Raw genomic sequence first — 17,629 nt, forward strand, 5'->3', positions numbered from 1 at the left:
CTTTTACATGTAAAAGTTTCCTCTGCTTCCAAAACTACTTTGATACCGCCAATATATTATACAATTTGTATATCATATAGCTGCAAAATATAAAGGTTAACGTGACCACTTATTTTCGCAAAAACAAAAGCAGCGTCAAGATCTATTTAGCTACAAAGGTAGTCCCTCATGTTGGTTAATATATGACGTGGTTCATATTGATACAAATTTCATTGTGCAACTTTGACAGCTCCTTTTGAACGAAAATGATAATGAAAAGTTGTGAAATCAATATGGAATGAAAAATATTTTCACAACAAATCTAATAATACAATATCGATTGGACCGATCGAAGTAAATTAATTGTCAAAGTAAAGTAAGAGAAATTTGACTGCACCCTCTCTATGTAGTCGTATATCTAGGAATGTAGGGAGTACTGGTATATAAATAGAGGCAGCCAGTAATACTTGACACTATTTTACACTGAGTTCCTAGAAGTTGCGTTTCATTCTAAAAATATATAGAATTACAATTGGTTTTTCAGAGTGAGGTAGAGAGAGATACGTTTCGGTGGTGGCCTGAGGCTGACTTGTTGGGTCAGCTTTGCTTGCTGCTCCCTCCTGCGGCGTGCACAGCGTAGATGCTCCCGTTGCCCTTCCCGGGCTCTGTCCCTCCCCTGGAATCACTCGCTGCCATTATTCCCGTTCCTGCACACCTAGCATGTGTTTGGTTCATAGGATGATCATTCCGAGTTTGAAAGATGTTTGGCTAGATAAATATGTGAATAGGGTGACCAGTTGCGGAGAATATACATCAAAGATACTGGATGAATGGAACCTGACAAAATGGTCGGGCCGAGCCATCCCACTCGTGAGACATCCCTCATGTGACTCACACATATTGTTTGCAGTCACTGTAGCCCTCCAGTCACACATATCTCACCTTCTCGCAGAAGTAGCGGTGCAAGGTGGCCGCCTCCGTCCACCCGTCCTTTGAGTCGGTGCCATCTCCTCTACCCGGTAGTCTGGCCGCCTACCCGTCCACCCACCACATGTCCATACTCCTCCATCTGCCCATTTTTCGAGCCGGCAAAAATAATGGATCAATTCGATAATTGGCTAGGAAAAAATTGGTTGCACTATAGCCGAACAAATCGTTCCCCAACGTAATCACCAATTTGTATTGGTAAAAAATATGGGTTTTCGCGCCAACACACCAGCACATCGTGTGCAATCTGCAGCGGCACACGCAGGGTGTACAATAGCGGGGTAACTATTACACTTTCGTGACAATGAGCGACCGATTTACAAGTAAACCGTAAAAGAATAACTAACCCGATAAACAACACATTGAAAGCCCAATCTGGCACTATGGCGACGGATCTTCGTCTACAAATCGCACCTTAGAGGGACTCCGTCAGAGCATGGTCAGCCGGCGATTTGCCCAAGGTTGTGGAGATCAAGGGCGTCAGTAGCAGGAAGAAGAAAAATAGTAGGGTAAACAAGAGGAAATTAGAAAGATATGATAAAAATTGATTTTGTGTCGATTGTTGGTTGGATGCAATCGGACTCTACCCCCTCAACTATTTATAGGGGGAGGGTTGAACTTGACCCTATGAAATACGACTCTATCCCTAAAACCCGCCTACACATGCCTTGTTTGGTCAAAACTAACAAAAGAATCCAAACAAATCTAAAAAACAAGCTTGACCCGGACTCAGACTGAACATATGATGATCCAGTGATAACAAAAATGTGAACAGCGGGCCATCCGATGAGTTCAATTAGGTTTGAACACTAAACTCAGTTTTAATTCACATCGGATGTTCCGATGTCTAAAATACACATGTCGGAGGCTTTCACTGGATCAATTCCCAAAAGCTTTGAGCTCTCTGCAACAACATGTATTTGTGCACACAGGATAATCCAACGCTCATTGGATACTTCACCGATGGATTTCCAGAGTAAGAATTCATTTGTACTCATCAGATGATCCGATGCTTCATCGGATAAATCACCAGACTATTTCTAAAAGATGCAACCTCTCTACAAGAAATTACAAACTCACCAGATGATCTGATGATCACATCGGAACCTTCATCAGACTATTGCCTAGGAGTTTGAAACTCTGTGCAAAATATTATAAACACACAAGTTGATCCAATGATGATACAACCTTAAGGACCGGACCATCCGGTATGTAAAAAAATTTAGTCATGCCATATTTTGCTATCAACACATGCTCTCTTTTTTTTAAGCTTGCGTACCAAAAAACACTTTCATGTATAATAATCATGAACAACTTATTATCTATTTTTGTCATTACTTAGGACAGCGATAAACAATGCACCGACCATGCATGTATGCTCTTAGGGCGATAAGAATCGAACATCAGCCTTGTACAATTATGTTTCTTAGGGCGATGACTAAACATCGGCCATATATGTTTATTAGGATGATAAAAACAAAACATCGGTGATGTCTATTCATATATTTCTCCAATCATCAACCAACGGCTAAAATAAAAACTCTATCAAGCAACAGTGATAATAGCCTTTCAAATACTTGTTGTTTTGCCCCCCCCCCCCACAACCATTTTGACCTTCTAATATGAAGTTAATTTTAACAACAATGTTCTTGATTTACAACCGTGATAGCCGATCATATAGGTGTCACTTCGGCAGCGTCCAACTAGAACGTAGAGATTCATAAAATGGTATACAAAGACTATACCAAAACCATGGTAAATAAACTAACATACCTAAGGATATACTGCACGATGTAGGCATCTGTGGAGAAGGTAATTATCGGTGACATGGGAACCAGGGGTCCCTGAGTCCCGAGGCCAGGACAGCAGAGTGTCACGTGGCGCCCTCCCTCGGGGGTTATCTTCCCGAGGTCCGAGAAGACCAAGTCTCGGGAGAGGGTGCTCGGGGCCATGAATAGTGATCCCTGAGTACCCGAGTTCCCCGATGACCCGAGAAGACCAAGTTCCAGAAGAGGGTGCTCGAGACCATAAACAGTGATCCCCGAGTACCCGAGTTCCCCGATGACCCGAGAAGATCAAGTTCCGGGAGAGGGTGCTCGGGGCCATGAACAGTGGTCCCCGAGTACCCGAGTTCCCCGAGAACCCGAGCAGTCAGTTCCGGAAGAGGGTTCTCGGGACCGTAAACAGTGGTCCCCGAGCACCCGAGTTCCCCGAAGGACCCGGGCAGTCAAGTTCCGGGAGAGGGTGCTCGGGGCGTGAATAGTGGTCCCCGAGCACCCGAGTTCCCCGATGACCCAGAAAGGGCATATCCGAGAGAGAGTGCTCGGGGTTGTGAACAGTGGTCCCCGAGCACTCACAGTCCCCCGAGGGCCTGAGAAGTCCTTCACCGGTGGTCTCCACAGGGGCTCAGCGGTGAGGCGTCAATTAGTGAGAGGCCCGATGCTGCATTTAAGAGGACGCGTGGCCTGTCACTTCTAACCACTCCCCCCATGCCTGCTGTCAGTCCCTGTCACAGTCTGGCAGGGAGGCGTGGGGATATTTAATGCGCGGGTCCCGTCGCGCGTCATCCGGCGCGCCTCGGGATAACGTCACAGGACTCGAGGCGCAGCGCCTGCTGCCCTGCTGTGTCAGGCACGCTTTGATCGGGCGGGCACGCGGGGCTGCTTGGTGGCTGCCCGGCGGGCCCTCCCCGCTGCGCCCGCTGAAAAGCGGAATGATGACGACAAAGACCGGACGGGGGCTCGTTTTCAACCCTCCCCGTCACCTCAAGCAGCAGCCCATGATGGTTGCTTTCCATTTATGACGCCTTGGAACTTGCGCCAATCCTTTCTGGGCACGCCACCCGCCCCGCCGGGTATAAAAGAGGGGCGGGCTCCCTGGAGAGACAGACGACGGAACACACCGGACAAGTTTTTAGAACACTAAGACTGAGCTCTGAGAACACCGGGGCACATCCGACAAACTCTGGACGACGACGGAAGAAGCACGAAGCTCTAGACTTAGACAAATATTCTTGTAACACAGCAGATCATCAGAGAAACATTCTCAGAGCATTTATAGCATACACACAGGAGTAGGGTATTACGCTCAGTGCGGCCTGAACCTGTCTAAAAATCCCCTGAGCATTTACTTCCTCCTGCATCCGATCATCCACTCCACCTGTATCTCATTTACTCTCATTTATTTCATGTACGAGGCGGGTTCAGAATCATCACTCCAGCCGAATCTCAAAGGGGGTCCCTTCCTGCTTGAGGAGCTCACCCTCCAACAGTAATGAATATCCATGGTGTGATCGCCAATGGTTTTGATGACTAGACGTAAACTTTTGACCTCGTGATCCTTTCTTGGATTCTTTCGCCTAATTAAAACTATGTTGATCTGCCCTTTCATTCTCATATTTAGCTAAAAGTTGTTGGAATGTCACCTTCAGCTTTGCATTTGGTGGAGCTCTAGCAATTGATGCTTGAACACTCTCCTTAACTTTAATATTTTGACTACTTTTAGGGACTCAAACCATCTTATTTTTTGCCAAAAACTTTTCTAGCCTCATTGGTTCTATCATTACTAGGTTTACTATTTTTAGTACCCAAACCATATTCTTCTTCTTACTAGAAACCTTGCTAACTTTTTTAGTTCTATTATTGACAATTTCACTGGCTATCACTAATTTATTTTCTTTGGTTACATTAGCCTTTCCCAACTGAATTAACACTTTCTTGTTCTCACCACTAATCACATTTACAGGGGAAGATTCAACTAACTTATGCTCCCTTATCCTTGGACACTCTGCAAATTTCAATCGAGCTTCATTTATAACTGACTGTATTTGCCGGCGAAACATATTGCAATCATTAGTACGATGAGTAAACAAATTATGCCATTTGCAATATAAGCACCCCTTTGACTCTTCACATGATGGTATAATATGATGATCAAGTAATCTAATATATTTTTTCTTGCAATAAAAATCAAAAACCTGATCACACTTTGTCACATCAAACGTATATTTTTTCTTTTTTTTAGCTAATTCCTTTGTGGAGATGGCTTTAAAGCTAAGCAAATTAATGGTTCAAATTTAATATCTACCCATTTGGCTACACACTTATTTGTACTTGCCTTGTCTAATATCTTATAAACAAATTCTATTTCTTTAACATCGGTCTTTTCAACTTTATCAATTTTTAATTTTGTATCTCTAAAATAAAAATAATCATGAACCTTGTTCCCCATTTGTAACCAAGCATATATTGAATTTGGAACAAGTAAAGTAAACCTCATATGTGTAATACTCGGCAATGATAATGAAAACAACTTTAATCTAAATGAACTAAATTGGCCAACATGTTCTATAGTGATCCTACTCTCAATAATAAAATTACTTTTCGATTCGGCAAAATCTGAATTTGTAGTACTATAATTTTTCCATAGATCAAGTTGATTACTAACTGAACTTTCCTTTTCGCTAACCAACTGTCCATATGCCATAGTAGTCGGCTTTTTAGTATTTGCACTCAGACCTGATCGTTTATCTATGTTACCTTCTTTACCCAATCTTTCATAGTCATTAAGCATAGAAATACCAATACATTTATCTACTAAAACTATAAAATCAGATTGGGAAGCGAATAACGTAATTTCTGATCGTACCTATTTAAGCAAGGTATCAATGAATGAAAACTCCTTTATTTTAACGACGCCTTGCTTTGTTTTCCAATAGCACAAAAACAGCTTATTTTGTAATTCTGCTCTAATTGTGCTACAATCTCCTTCAGATATTTCATCAAGCGTAAACATGTTGTTATTATATATCGGCTACGGGCACGACCGAAACAGCATTATCTCTGTCTTGATCATCAACCGAACATACAACATGCAGGCCTTTTCAGTTCTATGTTATGACCGGTGCCCAAACCATACACAAGTTCATTTGTTTTGGCGCGAAATTCAAATGTAACACAAACGTCTCCTTAACTGCATCCGACCATTCAACAAAGGTCGGGTTTTGTTCCCTTTTCTTATCAGGTTGCCCCCTAACGCTTTTAGGTGATGCTATGTCATAGTTGCTATTGTGGTGATGCTATGGTCATCTCTATTTATTTTTGAATGAACTGAACTACTCGTATGTTGTTCGATTATACTAGAATTAGAATTACCATGATTTCTTTCTTCACCAAATTGACTACCACCCAAATTTTGTGTCACACCTTTAAGATTTGAATTAGGATTAGCTCCCAAAATACTAGCCTTTTCCTCCCCACTATTTTCAAACCTTACATGTTGCTTGGCCATTGGCCGAGTAGGCGTGGAATCTGCTTGTTGCTTTGGGGTAAAAGCATGTACTCGTGATGTATCACATTTATCTGAAGTTGTGGGCTGCACAAATGGTGAATTTCGTTGGGAAATACTAGAATAAATTTTCGGCAATGAACTATAAGGAATACCGAAACTTTGGGGTAATGTAGAAAGCAAACTATATGCTACAATGTTGTATAGAGGGACAAGAATACTTGTTGAATTCTCATTCATTCGGCCATAATCATTAGTAGCGTATGGAGCTAAATTACATACATTACATGTTACACATGATGCTGAAAATGTACAAGGTGTAGCATATAGTGGTTCAATATAATTGGCCGAATGATTGAATGTACGAGATGTCATGTAGAAGGAGGGTGAATAAGTGTTCCTAAAAATTTAAAACTTCATAGCGGATTAACAGAATCTGAAACTCCCGAGTTCAGTCTGGAACTTTTGGTACCTAGAAGTTTCGAGTTCAACCCGGATTTTCTAGATAAACAGAACGAAATCAAAACAAACAACACTTAGGTGATTCTAGTTGAATATAGTCGTTACCACAGGTTCCAAAGAAAGTGTAAAGTGTTTTCCACCTTTCACGTGCAGTCACAAACTCACAAACCGTAGATTGGGGCAAAACGTCCAAAAGTTAGAAAGAAAACAAAAGAGACAAGAATTTATTTTCTGAAGTTCGGATCAAACGATCCTACATCTCCATCGAGGTGGTCACAAAGAGTCAGATCTCTTTCAACCCTATTCCTCACCAAGTGACCATGAAGATCGAGCTTGGGTTTATTCAAAATCCTCTTTCCTTGCGGAGGCGATGATGAACCTTAACAAATACCCTGCAACACTCCGCAAGCTTTGATGCTCGACGGGTGACGCCTAACCATCTAGGAGCTCAAGTCTCTAAGAGTAACGAACGCGAAATCGACCGACTTGAAGACAAACTCAAGTACTCAAAGCCTTGAATGGAACTCACTAGAATTTAATCACTCAACCCAAACTCTCAAAACCTTGCAAGATTTAATGCCTAAGGGAGTGGGAGAGCTATTTAATGTCTATGAATACTTTTGTCTTTATGTTTGCTCAGCAGCAAATTAAGGGATGGGGTGAAGGGGTATTTATACCCAACTCCCAAAAATTAGCCGTTATGCAGCTTTTCTACACTAACCCGGAACTTCCAACTTCTAACCTGGAAGTTCCGGGTTAGCTCGGGACTTAGTAACTGAGGACCCCTGCTCAGAAACAATCCAGAGGTTAAGCACTGAGGTCCTAACTGAGCACCCCAGCTCGAACTCAATCAGGAGGTTCTGGCACCTAGAACTTCTGAGCCAGCCCAGAACTTCTGGGTTGGTTTTAAAAAGCAAACCGAGCACCCTTGGTTCGAGCTCCACTCGGAGGTTCTAGCTACCTGGAACTTCTGAGTTGCACCCGGAACTTCTGGGTACACTGAACAATTTTGAAAAACTCGGTGTTTTGGGGTGATATGTGTCTCCCATCTTTTGGATAAAATGATACTTTTAGAATTGAGACATCCTCAAGATAATCTAAACGCATCACTCTTGATAGCACATCATATCTATACTCAAATTCAAAAATAAAATCAATTAAAACTACTGAGTACTCGCTTGCCACTTCTCTTTTCCTTTTGAGGGATGCCAACATCGTTTAACATCTTTAATAAGACTAGAACATGTTTATAATCTCATTAAACTCATTAGTCACTTAATCGTTTATCATCAATTATCCAAAACCTACATAGGAGCCCTAGATGCACTTTCAATGATCAATATTATTGCGGCCGTACATATCATTCATTGGCATAACTCTTTGTGTAACCACAGGCGGTGAAACCATTACCGATGAATTAAAAGGTACAATTTCACGTTGTACACTACTAGAATTATTAACGTTGATGGCTCATAATTGGCTGAACCTATCATATCAATTTGACCATAATAATTGTTCATTGGCATGCTAGTTTGTGACATTCAAGGTGAAGTAAATATTGCCGATGAATTAAAAGATACAGGCTCATGTTGTATGTTGCTAATAGAATTGAAAATTGAAACATGCATATTGCTTTTCATTGGTTGTTGCATATTATCAATATGTTGTAATTCTAAAATTGAAGATCCAAAACAATTACTTAACATACAATCTGAATTTTTAGCTAATGCACTAACTTCATTAAATATAGGCATAGCAACATCAACAAGCCTATTTATTATATTTGCAAGATAATATTGAGAAATAGGTAATATGTTTGCAAATTGTATGGCTTGGTATAGATAGATTGCATGATAATATTGTTGTTGTCGATCCCAAGTCCATATTACACCATGGTTGGAGAAGTTGATTCCCCCACGGATAGCATGGAGTAGCAGCGGACGACAGCCTCCCGCAGCAATGAAACATAGCAAAATAGTAACAACACGCAGTAGCAAGCAGCGCAAGCGGCAACAGCAGCAGCATGGCGTCATAGGCACACAGCATAGAAGCGACGCAGGGCTACAAGCACACAACGCAGAGCGGCACCATGCACCAGTAGACAAATTGCAATCGGCCCAAAGGCCTGATGTGGTGATAGCTAAAAAGGATCAATTCGATAATTGGCTATGGAAAAAATCGGTTGTACTATAGCCAAGAGCAAATCATTCCCTAGTGGAGTTGCTAATTTGTGTTGGCACAAAAATATAGATTCTCACGCCAACACATGAGCACCTCGTGTGCAATCCGCAGCAGCACACGTAGGGCGTACAACAGTGGGGATAACTATTATGCTTTTGCGGCAACAAGCGATCGATTTACGAGCAAACCAGTCTGGCCCTGCGCGTGACAGATCTTCGATAGCAAATTGCACCCGAGAGGGACCCTATCAAGGCACGGTCAGCCGGTGGTTTGCCCTAGGTCGTAGAGATCAATGGCGGTGGCAGTTGGAAGAAGAAGAACAATAGGGTAAACAAGAGAAAAAAAATAGAAGGCATGATACAAAACTAATTTTGTGTTGATTGTTGGTTGAATGTAATCGACCTTCACCCACTTAATTATTTATAGAGTGAGGGTTGAACTTAACCCTATGAAATAGGACACTATCCCTAAAACCTGCTTACACCTGCTTTGTTTGGTCAAAACTAACAAAAGAATCTGAACAGATCTAAAAATAAATTCGACCCGAACTTAGACTAAACATAGGATGGTTCGATGAGAACAAAAATTTGAACATCGGCCTGTTCGATGAGTTTAATTATGTTAGAACACTAAACTCAGTTTTAATACACACCGGATGTGTCCGATATCTGAAATACACATGTTAGAGGCTTTCACAGGATCAATTCCCAAAAGCTCTGAACTCTCTGCAACAATGTGTATTTGTGCACACCGGATAATCCGGCGCTCACCGGATAGTTTTTCCAAAGGAAGAATTCATTTGTACTCACCTGATGATCTGACGCTTCATCAAATAAATCATCGGACTATGTTAAGAAGTTGCAACATCTCTGCAAAAAATTATGAACTCGTCGAATGATCCGATGATCACACCAAAACCTTCACCGGACTATTGCCTAGAGTTTGAAACTTTGTGTAAAATATTATGAATTCATCGTATGATCTGATGATGATATGACCTTAAGCACCAAACTATTCAGTTTGTACCAAACTATTCAAGAGAGAGTTCATTCACTTAACCAATCCTTTGAAGTAGAAAAACTCATAAAGTGAGTCCGCTGATGTATCTAATACCAAATCAAATATAAAACAAGACTCATTTATTCACTTTAATCTCATCAATCAAATAAATAATTAAATTATTTTATCCAACCTAAATAAATAGAAAATTAAATTATCCTATTAAAAAATAAAAATGGCTTAATCCCATCTAAGTCTCCTTGAACGAAATATACCCGCAGCTATCGAGTACTCCTTTATTAGAGGCTTGCGGCATGTCTTGTCTTCGGCCACATCGAGACCTCAACGTAGCCTACCACTGCCATTGCTGTATATGCTAGTACGAATGAACCAAGCAGAGAATAGAAAATGCAGCGAACAAGAAAAAGGAAGAAACCGAACACTAGCAGAAATGCAGAATTTTCGAAAAACGGAAATAGAGATTCCTGCTGACGATATTTAAAAAAATTATAACTATAATCTTAAATTTGATTTTTTTTATCTAAACGGATTTAAATAGAAAAATATGTAACTATAAAGGTATAGATATCATCGATAAATACAATTTACATATAAAGATTATTTTCATCTAAAATCGTATGAAAAAATTATTATTTTTATTATCATCTGCGAGATATCATATATGTTGGCAATTGAAGCACTAATAGATCCTTCAAAAATTATATGTAGACTATTTTATTACCGACAAATCTTAAATTTGAAATTTTTATCTATTTTTTTATTTAAACGGATTTAAATAGAAAAATATTTAACTACAAAGGTATAGATATCATCGATAAGTACAATTTACATATGAAGATCATCTTCATCCAAACTCGTATGAAAAAATTAATTTTTTTTATTATCACCTACGAGACCTCAGATATGTTGGCAATTGAAGCACTAATAGATCCTTCAAAAATTATATATAGACTATTCTATTTCCGACAAAAGATTAATTGACACTTCAATTGCTGATAAGTGCTTAGTTGGTGTTAGAACGCCGACTAATACCGATTTCTGCTGCTTTTCTATTTTTAATATTCTTTACAATTTTATAACAGAATAATATTATTTAAAAAATTCTTATCGGAGTTGGGTGGACTCTCAAAATCTCATCAGTAGCGCAGACGCGCAGTACAGGAGTGCAGAGAGAGAGAGAGATATGAGAGAGAAAGGCAGGAAAACTTTTCTCAGTGCACACTGTCACAAATCCCTGGCCTTTATTGCGTTCTCAAACCTTGTCCCATCTTACAGGTCCCTTGGCCTTTTCCGGTCTCTGCCTGCCTGTTCATCGGGAGCAGCACCCACCTGCTGCGTCCTCTCCTTCCTGTCATCCGTCCATCCATCCACCCTACCTATATATCCTGCCCCCTGTGCTGCGCAACGCTGCTTCACTTCAGCATTTCAGAGAGAGAGAGAGAGAGAGAGAGGCAGCTAGCTGTGCTGCTGTGACTTGACTGTTTGAGCGCAGGGGGAGACAGGAAGAGAGAGAAACGAGATGGCTTGGAATGGCGGCTTCGGCGACGAGGAAGAGGGGAAGGGCCTGGAGCTGAGCCTCGGCCTCCCGGGCTACTTCTCCAGATCGCCAAGCCAAGCTGCAGGTGCTGTGTCCATGGTTGCTTCTCTCGTGTTTACGCTTCGTTTCTTGTTCTGGAGTTCCATGGCTTGATTTGATCAGTGTTTCTGTGTCTGTTTGGTGGTTTCAGGCTTGGAGGAGAAGGGAAGTGCTGGTTCTGCTGCTGCTTCTGCAACTGCAGCAAAGGGAAGCGATGGCTTCAAGGGAAGGTAACCGCTGAATCTTTCTCCTGATTTGAACTGTTCGGTTCTTGCTGGTTGTTCTGGTCTTGGATGCTCATTATTTCCCTTAAAAAAATTGCTCCTTTCTTTAAGTGTGGCGCTTTCTCGTAGTACAAGTTGAAATGGTGCCATTGGTGCCTCCACTTCAGAAACAGATTGTTAAAATTTGACTTATCCTTTGGTTTAAAAAAGTTTGACAGACTTGTCCAAATGAGCGTGCAGTGAAGTGAAACTCTGATATTTGCAACCTGATGCAAATATTCAGATGCGAAAGGGCAATCTTGCTTCTCTGTTTTGTTCGTTAGTTGCTAGTGGCAGTCTGTTCTTACGTTGCATCATTGCCTGAATTCTGCAGGCCGGTGGCAGCTGCTCCGGTCGTCGGATGGCCCCCAGTGCGCGCGTTCCGGCGAAACCTCGTCTCATCGTCGTCCAAGCCGTCCCACGAACCATCAAGCCACGGAGGCAAAGATTCTGGCAGAGCCAAGGTTGAGTCCGGCAAGAAGGGCCTGTTCGTCAAGATCAACATGGACGGCGTCCCCATCGGCCGGAAGGTCGATCTGAGCGCGCACGGCAGCTACGGCACGCTCTCGGGCGCTGTCGACCAGCTCTTCCGCGGCCTCCTCGCCGGTACGTGCATGTACATGAACTCCCTCACACCATTGACGATCCGCGATACTAGTTGTGTGAGCACATGGATTCTGGTGCTCGTGGGTGCAAGAAAGGGTACCTGAACTGAATTTACAATCTCTGGTTGCTCTGTCAACTCAAGCATCAGGACGGGAGGAGCAGGTGACCATGGGGCTCCTGGACGGCAGCGGCGACTACACTCTGGTCTACGAGGACGACGAGGGCGACCAGATGCTGGTTGGAGACGTGCCATGGGAGTGAGTTCAATCTCCGTCCATGCAGCGGTTCATCTGCTGCAATTCTGAGTACTAACCGGCGATGCTTTCTTGCAGCATGTTCATCGCCACCGCAAGGAGGCTGCGCGTGCTGAGGAGCTCTGATCTGAACACGTCATCGCTCGGTCCCCGCTAAAACTAGTTTGCAGTAAATTGTAGCCTGAAAATTGAGTTCAGAATTTTGATCTGGCCCTTGCTTCTGCAGCTAAGAGCAGAGTAGGAAGAGGGCAGCAGCTGGGTGCTGAACTGTGCCCATGGCTCTGAACATTTTGCGGCTTTTCTGCGAGCCATCTGTATAAACTTGAAGCTGTTTCTTCTATTTTGGTTGTCACGCCGTTACCAACTAGGGAAGCAAGAATCAAGAGGGGATGATGGGTGTTGTACCTGTAATGTTTGGAGCTGCAGTGTCAGATTTTTTGGAACTGCAGACATCATGTTGTCAGCGGCCATGCATGCACAGTGTAGAGATGATGTCTGTTCGTATCTTTTCAATGCTAGCTTCTCTTGATTCATGTGCATGGATTATTGTTTTCGCATCAGTCGGCAAGCGGGAATGCTATCTCCATGTTGCAAAGGCTCTCCAAAGACGGTTGATAGTTATAGTACTGTAACAGTCTTTTTAAAATTCACTTATAGTCCAGCTAACATGTGAGACGGATTTTTGTACGTATAGTATATTTTTTACATTTTCGTTATCTCGTTATCGCTAACACAGCAGTTAAATATCTATGATCTTTTCTTGTTCGGTGCTACAGTCGTGAGAGTTGGTTATGATACTATATGTAATATTTTGTCTTTAAAATTCACTTATGGCCTATCAGGTGCAAATTCGTCTTTAAAATTCACTTACCACCCATTGGGTGGTTTTGCATTGGTAAAATACCTCTTTTATAATTTTGTTCTCGTTTGGTATAAAAGATTAATTTAAAGGTGCTATGTTTAGAGTGTGAAGAATTATAAGTTGGTTTTAATCTATCTGAATTATTAATGTGTACTAAGTCCGTTATATCAAAATTTTTGAGCCAGATAGACTTAAACCAGAAACAAAAATTTTGAGTCATATAGACTTAAACCAGAAATAAATCAAAATATTATAAGTATATCTAGATATTTTGTTCTCTAGGGAAGGTTGATCAGAGTGCCGATATTGTTGTCTAAGTTCTATATAACCTAACTTTCGGCTTATCGTGTGCGCCATATGCTTGTCCTTCTATGGTAACTATCAATGTGGTACTAAAAGCTCTGTATCGAAAATTTTAAATCACATATATCAAAATCAGAAACACATCGGAATATTATAGGTATATCTAGATATTTGGATTTCTCGAGGGAAAGTTGATCCAGTTGTTGCATTTAGCGAGAAAACAGAGTGTCGGTATTGTTGTCTAAGTTATTTGTACTTACAACCTAACGTTTCAGCCTATCTTGCTCGGCCTATGCTTGTCCTTCTATGAAATTGACGCTTAAAGTTTTTGCGTGTTTTAAAAAAAGGAAAACAGAGTGCCTCAGCTTGATTATTTTATCTGATCTTCATATTTGTTCCAAAGACCATATAGGAAAATTTTCCTTTCGTTCCACTTTAAAAAAATGTCTGTTCCAAAGAGGCCCTTAAATTCCTAGAGCATCTAAACAACACTTTAGGATGATTTTATGTATTCCCGTGGTGTTCTTGCACTAATCCAGCTTTGGTGCCTTTCATCTCATAAGAGCTTGTTAGGCCTAGTTTGAAATGTATGATTTGTTTTTCGAATTTTTCTGGAATACATTGTTCCTACGTACCAAGTGCACCAGAGGTCTAGTTTGAAATATATGATTGTTTTTTTTTTGAAATTTGCTTAAACAAATTGTACCAATGTACCAAATGGGACCTCCTCCTCAGGCCTAGTTTGAAATGTAAATTCCTTTTTCAGATATTGCTGAAAATTAATTATCTCTGAAGTTTCTATTCAGTTCTTGAAATATTAACACGTTCCAAATAGGCCTGCGATTTATGCTGAAGTTCAGCACGATATCCTGTAAGAATGTCACCTTATCACATTTTCTTTTATTTAGGACGACCTCATCACATTTTCTCCTGGATGTTTGATCCTAATGAACATAAATGCGCACAGAAAAGCAAGGCAAAATGGAAAATTGTAAAAGGGCAACAGTGTTAGATGTGAAAAATAGTTTTTTTCCCAAGGCTTTGTGAAGCGCGGCAACACGCTTTCCATGAACGCGCGCATATACAGTATACTCCAGTCTCATGTATGGGTTCTGAACTTTTGGTAGACCAGGTGCACACCTGCATGCCAAGCCATAGGCCAGCTTCTGGAAAAATAGAAGTCGCTAGAACGAGATGTATTCGAATTTTTCACCACAAAAAACTCGTTATTAGAAGGAAAAACACAAATAATAATATTTTTGTGGTCAAGACTCTTCATCACGTAATCTAAACTGCGAATTTGACGTTGTATTTCGCAAACTCTCAATCTAACAGCTCATGTTGGTTTGATGGTCCGCCATCCAATCCACACCCTCCCCTCACCCGATTTTTCCTTCCAAATTAACACGCTATTAATTTAGAAATCCTAATCAATTAGTCATCAACTAGGCTCAAGAACCCTAATCAATTAGTCATCACCCCTTACCTGATTTCCCTTTCAAAATTAACATACTATTAATTTAGAAACCACAATCAATTAGTTATCAATCTATATAAAAAAGCGAATACAAACAATCCAATTTCATTAAAAAAGGGAAGTGTACACGGAACAACCAGTACCCTTAAAATCCATTCTCATCAATTTAATCCAACAAGTTTCACATATGGCACCTTCACCTGACTCATTCACCCAAATCTATTAGGAAACCTCCAAATAATTTGTATCTGCAACCAATTAACATATGCTATCAACATTATATATCCTTAATATATCATTATTTTATTCCATCTATATCCAATAATCTATTAATCTCCTTCCAAAATTACACCCCAAATAAAAAATTCTTCTTCCAAAATATTGCCCATATCAATTAGTCAAGATTAATTTAGAAACTCTCTCCTCTCATAAATCTTTCCCACATGTCACAATTCTCTCATCCCCTCGTTACATATGTGCCTATGCCGATCTCCTACTTCACTCTACATGTGCCACCTCCAGGGGGGTACAATCGTCCCATGCTGTCGTCGTGCATCTGCAACCATCCTATGCCACGATCCTATGCCGGCGGCTACCTCCTTCCCCACGTTGCGAGGCGAGTAATACATTTTGCCATTTGATTTACGGTCTCGTGTACCAGGCTATTTTTCTCTATGTTCTGTTGGTTCTAACTTTCATGAGCACTCATGCACACCTCTTCTTCGTTGAAATGCTATAATGTCGGTTTCATATGCCAAACACAATCTATTTGAAAGAAAAAGTTCATTATTTGCTATGTTATATTTATGTGGTCTGCTTTCATTTTTTTTTTCTTGTTACTCCAAAAGATTGGAATTGAAGAATAACAATGAGTCTATGAAAATTAGTGCAAGATCATAGCTAGCACTTGGCACAAGATATTGTCAGGAATTGTTATCACTTTTTAGGCATGGAATCATTTAGATTCACATGATATGCACATGTTTAACTTCCAACTATTGTATTTTTTAACTGCAAATTATGTATTCTATTTCAATTAAATTTCAGATGTTTGATTCTTGTGAGCAGTTCTTTCATATAGGACTGGTTAAAAGGTGGTTAAATATCATAGCTATGCTATAGTTTTAATGCATGCATGAACATCATACATAAAAGTCATCATGTTTTAATTAATAGGTAATTCGGTATCTTGTGTTCCATTTCCTGAACCTACATAAATCAGTTATTTGGATAAATCATCTAGGCTTCGAAGAGGGCGTGCTAAATTAGGATGATACTACAATCTTTGAAAATTTGCTTTGTTGAAAATTTTATTTAATTACTTGTAATTACATTTATCCGGTGTGCACAAATCAAGCATTGGACTCTCCGGTGGGTTGATCTTCAGTCTTCTGCACTTGCATTCTTCAGTGCAGAAAATACTCCGATGTTACCCAGTGCAGATCATCGGACTATTTGGTGAGATCCTCAATCTTCTCTCCATTTGTCAGAAATACACGGTGAGTTCATGTCCTATTCACCATACTATCCGGTGAGGCTATCAATCTCTAGACACAATGCTCCGATGAGTGTAAACTCCTCTGCACCGGACCATCCAGTGAGTTAAATCTTCCTGGGACTTTTTCAATTCAATCAAACTTTGTCCTAACTATGATGATTTCTTGTTGTATTGCATCCATGAGACATACTGGCATATTTTTTTGACAAACATGTTAGTCTCAATTACTATATTTTCATTAATCACCAAAATCACAATTATAACTTAATAGGGTCATTTTCGCTACAACAGTCACCTCAGTGACTTGCGGTCGCAGCTGGGACTTCGGGGAGTTGTGTGGTTTCATGGAGATGGTGTGGCCGAGAAGAATTGGCCTGAGATGCTTCCGTGAGACGGGGCGCCAACGAGCTGCGGCGGCGGCACATGGGCACTGGTGCCAGAGAGGAGGGTTGCAGCTTCCTGCAATTGATTGTGGGGGAAGGTGAGGGATGTGGAGGAGGTTCTCCTAGAGGAAAATGAATAGAGCTTGGCTCACCAAAATATGAGAGAGAGAGAGAGAGAGAGAGAGAGAGAGAGAGAGAGAGAGAGAGAGAGAGAGAGAGAGAGAGAGAGAGAGAGGTGCAGTGACGGTGGCACCTAGTCGGAGGTGAGGAAGAAGAAGGTAGTTTCAAGGCGGTGCCTCGGTTTCCACCTTGTGTGGTGAAATGAGTTCTTAAGGTGCGACGGGATCCTCGGGACGGTGACCTGGTAGGGAGAAGATGAGCTTGAGGCGTGGCTTCTCCGCTGGATCTATGCAGTAGACGAGGAGGAGGGAGAGAGAAAGGAGAGAGTGAACGAGTGGAGAAAGAAGTGAATGGAGAAAGAAAGAAGCTAAA

General features: G+C 41.1%; 1 protein-coding gene across 2 annotated transcripts; it reads left to right on the forward strand.

Annotated features, from left to right (window-relative positions):
- Positions 1-11,168: 11,168 nt before the first annotated feature.
- On the forward strand, positions 11,169-13,147 carry LOC133885944 (auxin-responsive protein IAA16-like). 2 transcript variants are annotated; one of them, XM_062325717.1, is made up of 5 exons: positions 11,169-11,537; positions 11,643-11,721; positions 12,089-12,360; positions 12,509-12,617; positions 12,693-13,147. In XM_062325717.1, the coding sequence occupies exons 1-5, from the start codon at positions 11,435-11,437 to the stop codon at positions 12,769-12,771; spliced, it is 642 nt and encodes a 213-aa protein (XP_062181701.1). In that variant the 5' UTR covers positions 11,169-11,434; the 3' UTR covers positions 12,772-13,147. The 2 variants fall into 2 exon arrangements, with proteins under 2 accessions (XP_062181701.1, XP_062181700.1); XM_062325716.1 differs by having other exon boundaries at positions 11,173-11,537; positions 12,503-12,617.
- The last annotated feature ends 4,482 nt before the right edge of the window (positions 13,148-17,629 follow it).

Source organism: Phragmites australis, chromosome 11 (assembly GCF_958298935.1).
Source record: "Phragmites australis chromosome 11, lpPhrAust1.1, whole genome shotgun sequence".
NCBI lineage: Eukaryota > Viridiplantae > Streptophyta > Magnoliopsida > Poales > Poaceae > Phragmites > Phragmites australis.

Coding starts and splice junctions, on each gene's coding strand:
- LOC133885944 (XM_062325716.1), top strand. CDS start 11,435: ATGGCTTGGAATGGCGGCTTCGGCGACGAGGAAGAGGGGAAGGGCCTG. Junction 11,538..11,642: donor ATCGCCAAGCCAAGCTGCAG/GTGCTGTGTCCA, acceptor TGGTGGTTTCAG/GCTTGGAGGAGAAGGGAAGT. Junction 12,361..12,502: donor CTTCCGCGGCCTCCTCGCCG/GTACGTGCATGT, acceptor TGTCAACTCAAG/CATCAGGACGGGAGGAGCAG.